Below are 11,620 nucleotides of genomic sequence, written 5' to 3'. Positions count from 1 at the left end.
TAAGTAGGTGCTTTAGACCACTGAGCCATCACACCAGCCCATGGAAACTCTTTCTTACCATTTGTATTTACCATTGTGTTTGCAGTACACAGTGGTCACGTTCATCCTGGGATTGGTTCGTGGGCCTAGCGCACCTTAATTAGTGTTTCCTTCCCTTCCTGGTCCCTTCCTCTCCTCTTCCTTTCCCTCCTTCCATCTCTTCATTACCCTGAAACTATCTTGAAATAAAAATATTTGACTGTAAATTTGTCTATTTAGGAACCAAATGCTGTCTATCTTTGGCTCATAAACACATTTAAAGTGCTGTTAATTCCCCCATTAGAGTAATAATGAGAACACGTGCACCGACTGCTTACTGCGCTGTGGGCTCGGTGTCCTGTGCTTCTATTATCTCATGGAACTTTACAGTAGCATTTGGAGGTAGACTCTGCTTTAATCCCTGCTTTGCTGATGAGGAAAGTGAAAGCTGGAAAATGAGCGAGCTACCAGAGTCATTCACTGACACTGCACCTGCGCATGAGTTCTGGCCCTTTTCCCCCTGTGGTGCTTCTGGGCCTGCAGGTCCGTGCAGAGCCGTGGACACAGGTCTATATTACACAGGCTGGGTTTTGTTAAGGTTGTCAAGAATAAGGCCTACTTTAAGAGATACCAAGTGAAGTTTAGAAGACGATGAGAGGGTAAAACAGATGACTATGCTAGGAAACACTTGGTAATACAGGACAAAAATGAGTACAACATGCCTAAATAAGGATGATAGTTCATGTAACTAATAGAGATATCATTCATCAGATTGCTTATGCCCATGTTGAAGGGGATATGATAGTGTGCGTAGCATATGCACACGAACTACCAAAATACGGTGTGAAAATTGGCCTAACAAATTATGCTGCAGCGTATTGTACTGGCCTGCTGCCGGCCTGCAGGCTTCTCAGTAGGTGTGGAGTGGATAAGTCTATGAAGGCCAGGTGGAGGTAAATGGAGATGAATACAATGTGGAAAGCTTTGCTGCCAAACCTGGTGCCTTCACCTGCTACCTGGATGCAGGCCTCACCAGAACTACAACTGGCAATGAAGCTTTTGCAGCCCTAAAGGGTGCTGTGGATGGAGGCTTGTCTGTCCCTCACAGCACCAAACAATTCTCTGGTTATGATTCTGAAAGCAAGGAGTTCAGCGCAGAAGTACATCGGAAGCACATCATGGGTCAGAATGTCGCAGACTATATGCGCTACCTAATGGAAGAAGATGAAGGTGCTTCCAAGAGACAGTTCTCTCAGTGCATAAAGAACAATGTAACTCCAGACATGATGGAGGAGATGTATAAGAAAGCTCATGCTGCTGTACGAGGGAATCAGTCTACGAAAAGAAGCCAAAGAGAGAAATTAAAAAGAAGAGGCACAACCATCCCAAAATGTCCTGTGCCCAGTAGAAAGATTAGGTAGCTCAAAAGAAGGCAAGCTTGCTCAGAGCTCAGGAGCGGGCTGCTGAGAGTTAAACCAAATTTCTATGAAGATGTTTCAGATAAAGACCAATAAACTTATTCATCGAGCAAAAACCAAACAAAGTCCAACACCCAATTAGTGCAAAGATGGGCCCCACCCTGCACGCAAATCTTCCTCCACTTGTAACCCTAATGCAGCTCTAAATGTACAGCTGTTCTGAATGCTAAGAGCAATCTTCCTGAGAAAATATAACAGGCAGTGGAAGAGTAATTAGCACACTGCCCCTCTAGTTGCATGTGCTCATTTCTATCAACAGGCTGGGCACTGGTAGTGACTGCGTCTGCGCCACCAGGGAGAGCACCTCACACCCACAGGCATTCCAGGGTTTCTCTCCGGGACCTTCCCCCGGTCAGGCACATGCTCGCAGTTCGCAGACACCGCGGAGAGCGACGGGTGCAACCTCACTTTGATTAACTGACATTGGAATTTGCAGCCCCAAGTTCAAGACACCTGAAAAGTGATGGTAGGCAGTAACAGCTAGAAAACAGAAAAATGGGTGGGGACAGAGGAAGCCACGGCCTGGGACAGCTTCCAGAACACTATGGCTGCGTCCTGAGTCAGGCCCACGTCTCGAGTTCAGGGAGTCAGTGTTCCTTGGATGATGGGCGTGGGTGCTCAGAGCCCCTGCGCTGCCGGCAGGATTGGGCCATCAGGAAGAGCTATCATTTACACTGACATTTTACCACAAGGCAAAGTTAGATTTTCCAAAGGAAAGCGTCCTTAAACACTTGTCCACTTTTAAATTACAGACCAAATTAGACAGGCTAACTAAAGTACTATCCTCTTATTACTGTGATGCAGAGGTCCTATTACAAAGCTCTCTGCCCGTGCCATGCACAAGGATAAATGTGGGCACGGCCTCCTTCCTGCCATACCCTGCAGTGGGGCACTGGGGGTTGGAGGCGCTGCAGAGAAGCCCACTCAATGTGATTCTTGCTCGGTGTATTAAACCACTATACAAAAGTTATGTTGTATTTGTTAAAGCTTGAGCCATTTGATATTATCATTTGCCAACATGGTGAAAGAAGAGAGCCAGAAGCAATGTCTTTTGTACATAAAGATGAGCCAATGTTATTTGAAACCCCGTTAAGCACTCGTCTCCGGCAAGGCTTCCCTTTAGGGTAGAGGTCAAGCTGCTACGCCAGGACCTGGGCTGCCACAGTGGATTGGAAACTTTCTTGAGTGTTAGGATCCTCTGGGAAGTCAGTTAGAACATAGCAGGGTGGACCTGCCTTCTAGCTGTAGGTGTCGGGTGGGCTCTGATAATGAGTGCTTTTCCCAGAATCTCAAGTGGTACTGCAGTTGCTGACACTGAGGCCAGTCTGAGAAATGCTGGTCTCATGTATTCTTTGGGCAGACAAGCAAAATTTGGGCTTCAAACATGGCCCCCTTTCTCTCACTGGAGAATGAAGCCAGGATCTTCACACTGAGCTACACCCCAACCCTTTTTATTTATATTGTTATCTTACTAAAATGCGCAGCTAGGACTAAACTTGCCATTCCCCTGCCTCTGCTCCAGAGCGCTGGGATCATAGCTGACCACAACCCTTACCTGCCCCAAGGATGATTACCTGAGCATGCGCTGAGCGAGTGTTCCCCTGTGCATTTGTTGCTTTGTATCAAGTGTAATTTACAAGGGAGAGATGGGATTAAAAGTTTCAAGTTTTTGTCCAGTCCTTTGGTGAGATAATAGATTGAAAAAAATCAGTGCATCATACTCTGAACAAATGAAATTGTACTTGAATACAGTTGAACTCTGGTGGGTTTTTCTTAAAGGTCTTCAGAATTATAGTGAAAGGTACATGTTTTATTTGGTAAAGAGTATGGGAAATTCTAGATTTAAGATCCATACCCTAGTTCAATGGTTTGCATAGTAAACAGTCATCTTGGTTTTAAACAGCTAAGAGGTATGAGGAGATTGCAGCACAGATGTTGATAGCTCTATAAATTATCTGGAACGACTGGGGGAGAAAAGAACATAACCCTGGCATCAGCAGAGGGGTTAGGACTGGTGGAGCAAAAGCTGGGTAGAGAACAGTGAATGGCTCCGAGGTCACCTGCACCCGCTTAGCACGTTGTTTAATCTCAGTAAAATCTGAGGAGGGTGAAAAATAAGAATTCCTATTTGTGGTTAGGCTACTTTCAGGCTCAAAGCTTAAATGAAATAGGTAACATTTACAAATGAAACACTGTAAAGCTCCTCTCTCTCTCTTTTTATTTTTAAGGACAGAACAGAAGAACAAGATGGAAAATCTGCTCCTTTGGCTGGTGCTCTTCACCCCCGGCTGGACTTTCCTTGATGGATTGGAAGTGGCGCAGGATTTGACGTGGCGCGTGAGGGAAGTTCCGCAGGTGGTGAGGGAAGGCACTTTCCCCCTCGCCAGCCCCTGGTTTGAGGGAGATGCCAAGGTTCTGCCAAGCAGAATGTGTGGCATCGAGTGTCAGAAGGAGCAGCCGGCTCCCAGCCTTTCTGAGCTGGAGGATTCTCTCTCCTACGAGACGGTCTTTGAGAACGGCACCCGCACCCTGACCAGGGTGAAGGTTCAAGGCTTGGTCGTGGAGCCCACTCGGAATGGCACGGCGGCAGGGGCGCCCCCGAGGAGGAGGAGCAGGAGACAGGTGTACGGCACGGACAGCAGGTTCAGCATCCTGGACGCGAGGTTCCTCACCAACTTCCCCTTCAGCACCGCCGTGAAGCTCTCCACCGGCTGCAGCGGCGTCCTCATTTCGCCCACGCACGTCCTGACAGCCGCCCACTGCGTCCACGATGGCAAGGACTACGTGAAAGGGAGCAAGAAGCTAAGAGTAGGGCTGCTGAAGATGAGAAAGAAAGGCGGTGGCAGGAAGCGCAGAGGCTCCAAGAGGAACAAGAGGGAAGCGAATGATGGCGACCAAAGAGATAGCATCAGAGAGAGTCTGCAGGAGAGAGCTCAGGGCGCAAGACGAAAAAAGGGCTCTGGGGGGCGTTGGAGAGGAGCAGAGGGGAGGCCCACCTTCCAGTGGACCCGGGTCAAAAGAACCTACATCCCGAAAGGCTGGGCCAGAGGAGACAGCGGGGACCCTGCCCTGGGCTATGACTATGCTCTCCTGGAGCTGAAGCGCGCGCAGAGGAAGACCTTCATGGAGCTGGGCATCAGTCCGGCCATCAAGAAGGTGCCCGGCGGGATGATCCACTTCTCCGGCTTTGATAAGGACAGGGCCGATCAGCTGGTCTACCGGTTTTGCAGCGTGTCCGACGAGTCCAGCGATCTCCTCTACCAGTACTGCGACGCCGAGTCGGGCTCCACCGGCTCTGGGGTCTATCTGCGTCTGAAGGAGCCCGCCAGCAAGAAGTGGAAGCGCAGGGTGATCGCGGTCTACTCAGGCCACCAGTGGGTGGACGTGCACGGCGGGCAGCAGGACTACAACGTGGCCGTGCGCATCACGCCCCTCAAGTACGCCCAGCTCTGCCTCTGGGTCCACGGCACGGGGGCTGACTGTGCTTACGACTGAGGCTGCAGGAGGTTCCGCGGGGGCTGAAGCCAGAAGCCAGCCAGAGGACTGTTCTGATGATTCAGGAGGCCACCTCCCAGTTCTGCCTGGGCTGCAGTCTCTCAGCAGCATTTCAACATTTTCCCAAATTTACTGGTCAAAATTAGGCTATTTTCGCACAATCTGAAGTGTTTAGGTACCAAAAAAATGTTTAGATACAGGTATTGAAACAGCGGATGAACTCTTCAATGCGGCATATAGGCTCTACACAGTGGTAAGTTTTGTTTGCAAGATTTGTGTAGCCCTTTATCTTCCTAGAAGCTAGGCACGCTTTAAGACTCCATACTGCTACCATGACACATGACTTCTTACTGGACTTCTAAGAAGCCTCTAATAGGGTACTAGCTGGGCATAAAATGTGAAACTGCATATACAAAAAATAGCGATGCAACTCCATTCAGGAGGCGAGGAAGGCTTGCAGTGTGCCTTGCTTTCCGATGGAGCCAGGCAGCTCAGGCCCGCCGTGGTTGGTTTTCTCTTGGGTCGGAGAAATACAGGTTTTTGATTTTGTTTTAAAGAACTACACATCAGAGGAAATGGCAAACTACTGCTTTAAACAAGAGAAACTGCAGCATCTATTTAAAATGGGATACTTTGTTCTATGAAAAAAATTAGCTCAGACATAAATGAGACATTTTAAAGTGTCAAGCTTTTATTTAAAACTCAAAATATGAACTTTTTGTGTAGGTGTAGGGAAGAGACTTCACAAAAGATCATGTATTGATAACCAAGGTGCTATATTTCTAAGGTAAGGAATTTTGTAATTTCTTTCAAAGAGGGCTTTCCCCCCTTGACCAAGTTTTTCTTTTCTTCCTTTCATGTCCCCTCCACCCCTCCACCATCTGTGCTGGGATCAAACTCAGGGCCTCCGACTGGCCAGAAAAGTGCTCCAAATGAAACTTTCTTAATAGGATCTTAGAATACATTTTTGGGGTCAATTTCTGATTAGTAATTTTAGATGTGTCCTTTACTAAGTATTTTATAACTTACAAACAGAATTTTTTTAAAGACAGTATCTTGTTATGCAACTTAGGCTGGCCTTGAACTCATTATGTAGCCCAGGCTGGCCTCCAACTTGCCAGAATCCTCCCGCCTCAGCCTCCCCAGGGCTGGGATTCCAGGCGTGCGACACCATGGCCTCCTACAAGTAGAACTTTCAAAAGGAAATTCTGGCTATCTTCATTAGGGGCCACGGCTGCACCCCTTTCCTCACTAGCCTGTGGCACAGGCAGGGAGAGTTTAGCTGCCGTCCTGAGGCAAAATCCAGAGTGGACATCAGTGTATATGTCATGAATTCAGCCAATGTTTGCTGAACAGCTATAAAATGGAGTTAGGTTGGGGCATTATGCTTTAAGAGTTTTATTGTCCTGTGATCTAGCACACCCTAAATTCAGGAATTACAGGCCTAGTTCTTGGTCAGCTCTTCTCAGACACATGCCTTTCTCTCAAGACGCACCTAAATCTGATTGCTGGAGGACAAATTTATTTCAATGATGCTCTTTTAGATATATCCTAAGATGAGAGATTGCATCCTTGATTAGTATGTAAAGGAGTACTTCATTAGATTATCACAAGTGATTTTATAAAGTGCCCCAAAATAGCTGAAATTCAATATAATGAATATTCTTTTGTAACTGAGTTTAATTCAATAAAAATTCTTAAATCAGTTATAACTCTTACTGTATCTGTATATGTTTTAAAGTGTCTTAGCAAGTAGTAATTAATTCAAGAAGTGATTCTGCTTTATTCTGAGCAGATCTCACTGGCCAGTATTTTAGCCTCGGTTCTTGTGTAATAGAGCTACTGACACAAAAGTTTTGGTTGGAGTTTTTTTTTGTTTTTTTAGAAACAGTTATAGGATCATTGCAAGCAAAATATTTCAGGTGAATTGTGCAAATGCACCTACTTATAAACACATACACACCATCTTCATGTTAGAGTCTTCATATAATTTGTGGGATTTGAGTAAATTCAGAATAACAGTGTGCTTACTGCAAATATCCTTTAAATCATAAGCCCACAAACTTCTAGACAAGCTCTTACTATGTATTCCAGGCTCCCCCCAACTTTGTGATCCTTCTGCCTCAGCCTCCCCTGGACCTGGGGTCAGACATACCAACAGGCTTTCTTTTTCAATGCACTTTTCAAAAATACAAAATTTTGTTCACTTAATTGCAGAAGTTATGTTGATTCGCTCATGTTCTTGTCTTTACTAAAAGAATCATAAATCTTGCACGACCTAATTAGGACCACTACAGTGTACTGTATTAACCAGAAGGTCTTGTTTCACACACATTTTGCTATGCTCCTTGGATTTGAAAGTACCTGGTCACTGAGCTGACCACCGTCCCACACTCAGTGCTGCTGGGTCCGAAGGGTAGCCCAGCGCACTTGCTGCTTTGACAGTCTTGCCGCCAGCTTAATCCAAGTAACTTCACAAAATAAGTAAGGTTTAAGATTGGGGAGTTTTATTTTTCCTTTTACCTAAATGACCTTCCTTCCTTTTTTCTTTTCTTTCTCTTTTCTCTCTCTCTCTCTCTCTCTCTCTCTCTCTCTCTCTCTCTCTCTCTCTTCTCTGTCTTACTCAGGTGAATATGTGTGGGCAGAAGCAATTTTAACATTCTTTATCCCTTTTAATAGGCTTCTTAGCTCATTTTGAGAAAGATTAAGTGTGTGTATGACTGTCTTAGTCCTTTTGGGCAGCAGTAAAATGACCTTAGCCTGCGAATTAATAAACTGTAGAAACCGACTGCGCGCAGCTCTCGAGGCTGGGAAGCCCCAGGCGCAGGGGGCAGCTGAGGTGGGTCCGTTGAGGGCCTGTGCTTCACACATGACGACTGCCTGTGGTGGGAGCTGAGAAACCCCCTCGAGCCCCTCTGTCAGGGAAATCATCCTAAATGTAAGTGGGGACTCACTCTGAACCTAGTAACTTCCTGAGGTCCCAGCTCTTAATCTCGTTACTGTGGGGGCCGGACATCAATGTATGAATGGGGTAGGGCAGTTTCTGGATCATGGCAATAACCAAGCTCTGAGGGCCGGCCAAATAGCTCAGTGGATTAAAGCACCTGCAAGCAGGTGCAGGGGCTGGGGATCTGATCCCAAGGCCTGTCATTCTGGCCCCCACCCCAGGCATGCTGAGTCAGCAAATGAGACTGGGTGTGGTGGCTTAGGCCTGTAATCCCAGCTCTTGGGAGGCTGTAAACAGGTGGATCACTATGAGTCTGATCTAGTAGTGAGACCCTGAACACCCTGTAGACCCTTCCCTAAAATACAAACAAACAAACCAAGCTCGGAGTTAGGGGTAGAACTTTACCCTTAGATTTTTAAGGTGAGGTCTTTCTAAGTTACTAGGCTGGCCTCAACACTCAAGGTATCAAATAATTCTACTTCAGCCTTGTAAGTAGCTGGGACTATAGTCACATGCCCCATGCCTCAATAATTTTATTGTTTTTCAGTACTGGAAATTGAGCTACATCCCCAATCCTCTTTATCTTTTGAAATAAGGTTTTACTAAGTTGCTCAATTGCCCATGCTTGCAATCCTCCTGCCTCAGGTCCCCAGAGTGCTGGGACAGAGGTGTATACCGCAGGCAGTGACTAACTTCTACTCTTATTTGTAAACTAATATTTTTAATTGCAGAGATAGAAGCTCAGCAGTTCAAGGCCATGCTGGGTAATCTAGCTCCTCTTTCTAGAAGGTAATAAATGAAAGCTTCTTGCGGCGCTAGGCATCTTTCCTTTACTGGCCGCTCTCCTCCACTGGGTGATGGGAACTTCAACATTTTGCTTTGTTATAGTATTTGCTTTATTTATAATTTAAACTACTCTAAACCCAGACTTCAGATCACAAATCAACATAAACCAGAGAATAGAAGAAAAAAAGCATACTAGGACATATCAGAGCGAAGGTTGAGGAGGACACAATTGTTCCTTAAAAATAATGTGGTTCAGTTCTTTAGAGAAATTTCTAGTTCATAAGCATAGAAGACCCCATTGTTAGGCCATTTTCTTTATAATATCTACAAAATGTTATTTTTTATTTAAAAAATTAGAGTATGCTTAATTTTATTGTCATTTCCTAAAAGTAGAAGTGCAGCATTTTTGAGACAGAAATGCATCTAGTATTCTGCTACTGCATGTAGAACATTTACTGAAATGGGTTTGTGGTCTGGAAAATAAGTGACACGTTGACTGTACCCACCAGTGAGCAGCTGTGCCACTTCAGAGCAGCGTGGCTCTGTGGACGGATGTCCTGAGAGTAACTGACCCACCAATAGCAGCACGTTTGCCTCCAAACTACAGCTGGGCTTCTGGTGGGAAGCCACACATCTCAACACCACAGGACCACCTTTTCGTGACGACCAACTTTCTCAGCTCTTAGGCAGAATACTCTGGGCTTCTCATTCTTATTTAAGCATTCTCTTTCGGAGAACCGCGTGTAATACTGAAACGGTGCCACATACCTCGAGCCCAGGGAACCGAGGATACTGTAGGGGTTTCCCTCCACCTAGTGACTTCCAAATGTGGCTGTTGCAGACATGCTGTCGAGCAGGGCTGGAGAAGCAACCCATGACAACAGGTGGCCTGCTGCCGCACACGTGCCGTAGGTTCGCCATCAATGGAGAGCATTAGTTTAGGAAGCCAGTTGCCAGCACCCCACCAAGACTGGCCCTGTAATCTGAGCGGAGCTCACAAACCTTCATTTGATTAAGGTCTCCAGGTAATTACAGGGGGACCTGGGTTCATGGCCTTAATTCTTTCCATGATTCTGGAAGCAGAATTGGTTCTACAACTTAAGCAACCGGAATCACAGAAAGAATTAGGTGCATGAGCCGAAGTACCACAGCAATGATCAGCTACAGCTTGGCAGATTGTTGTCACAGGCTATTTTTTCTAAGTAAGTAATCCTCGCAACCTCCCACAGCTTCCTCTGTGACCAGTGATGATTGTCTTTTTCTTCTAGGTCTGATGCTCTTCTGTTATTTCACCTTTTTTTCTTGTAAACTATTTCAAATAGTTTGGAGAAAAGATTGGCAGTGTAAGCCATCAAATACACGGAGACTACTCTTTCCAGTATTTATATAAACGAAATACATTTCAGTGGTAACATCCTAATACTTCTGTGATAGATGAGTAAAATTACAGAACACCTAAATATGTTTATCTTATAAGTCAATGACATATCCAATCTTGTTTATGTCCTAGAAATTAGATACTGTATTTGCTTTTTAATTATAATCTATCCACAATGTAGATTAGATAGATATAGTCCAACAAACTTCTATTGAGTTCAACCTCAGGCACCAAGATACAGATTTAAATTCTACATTCTACTTGTTCTCAAAGAGTTCACAGTTTAGGAAGGAAGTCAGATGCACACACGTTTGGACAAAGTAAGTATTTACAAGGTTCCTTGGTGTAAGGCATACAGAGAAGTGGGTCAGGCCGACCAAGATGGGCAGGTGTGATGAGGAGTTAGGTCCCCAGAAGAGGGGACGGGTGGGTTTGCAAGGATGAGCTACAGCTTGCTACCCCATCAGAGGGCAGCAGAATGAACCCTTACAAGAAATACCCTGTAGAAAGCTGCGAATGGGTGACATTACACAGAATGTTAAACATCTTGAAGTTGCTGCTACAGGAAGTTACTGCCCCCTCGTAGTAAAGGACGGCAAGAAACGAGGCTTCCAAGTTAGATTCGCACTAGGTTAGTGACGGCAAACCTTTTAGAGACAGAGTGTCCAAACTGCAAGGCCAAACCAACTTATTTATCGTCAAGTGCCAAGCCTGCAAGTAAACCTCAATACTGAGTTAGGTTAGCAAACACTGTTATCCCATGCTTGGCCACTGGGCGGCTTAGCTTGTGCGCGGACAGAGGGCTCTGTGCGCTCACTGCTGCAGGAATGCCACAGCTTTGCCAGCACTGCACTGGGTTAGGGAGGGCCTTGAACGGACTCCCTCAACACGCAGACTCTGACGCAAGTTCTTAGGTCAGTGTAACACAGTCAAGTGGGATTTTGAGAGGAAACCCTCGGGCAGCACCGCTGAGGCGGGATGGGGTGAGCGTGGCTACAGATCTCAAAGGGCCCAACAGAGAGGCTGATGGGTGCTAAGAAACGGCTGTGGGAAGTGCAGGAGAGGGCGTCTGTGAAACATGCGAATAGCTGAATGTGTAGTAAACTCTGGCTACTGAATGCAGGAGACAAAGAGTTCAGGGGACATGCCACCCAGAGCCCTGGCTGGGGAGGTGACGGGGTAAGACCACAGTCCAGACAGAAAAGCTAGGCTTGAGAAGGTTACGAGGTCACTTTTAGACTCACACATTAAGCAGTGCTATATACAAGTGAGAAGGCTGAGAATGCCCATACCTGAAGAAAGCAGTGACTATAAAGTTTAAAAAATCGATGCGGTTCTATGCCTAAATCATTAACACACAACCAGTAAGTCATCACTACACTTTGTTCCGACAAATAGCACCCATACCCCTTTTTCTTCTCTAAATGGAATGTTCTTACAACTTAGCTTCGACGCTCATTTTTCTTGACAGATGTGAGAGAATTTCTAAAAATTTGACAAATTCACAGGTGAAATGTT

General features: G+C 45.8%; 1 protein-coding gene across 3 annotated transcripts in view; it reads left to right on the top strand.

Moving 5' to 3' along the window:
* Positions 1 to 6,057, top strand: part of Prss35 (serine protease 35) — a 10,349-nt gene extending 4,292 nt beyond the window's left edge. For 2 of the 3 annotated variants that reach the window (XM_023711968.1, XM_023711969.1), the window contains exon 2: positions 3,725 to 6,057. In XM_023711968.1, the coding sequence (XP_023567736.1) occupies positions 3,744 to 4,991 (1,248 nt within the window). In that variant the 5' untranslated portion in view covers positions 3,725 to 3,743 and the 3' untranslated portion in view covers positions 4,992 to 6,057. The remainder of the gene's footprint in view (positions 1 to 3,724) is intronic. The other variant, XM_004628303.2, reaches the window with a different exon arrangement.
* The last annotated feature ends 5,563 nt before the right edge of the window (positions 6,058 to 11,620 follow it).

This window comes from Octodon degus, unplaced genomic scaffold (genome assembly GCF_000260255.1).
Source record: "Octodon degus isolate 3935 unplaced genomic scaffold, OctDeg1.0 scaffold00022, whole genome shotgun sequence".
NCBI lineage: Eukaryota > Metazoa > Chordata > Mammalia > Rodentia > Octodontidae > Octodon > Octodon degus.
This window is presented reverse-complemented; position numbering and strand designations above follow the sequence as displayed.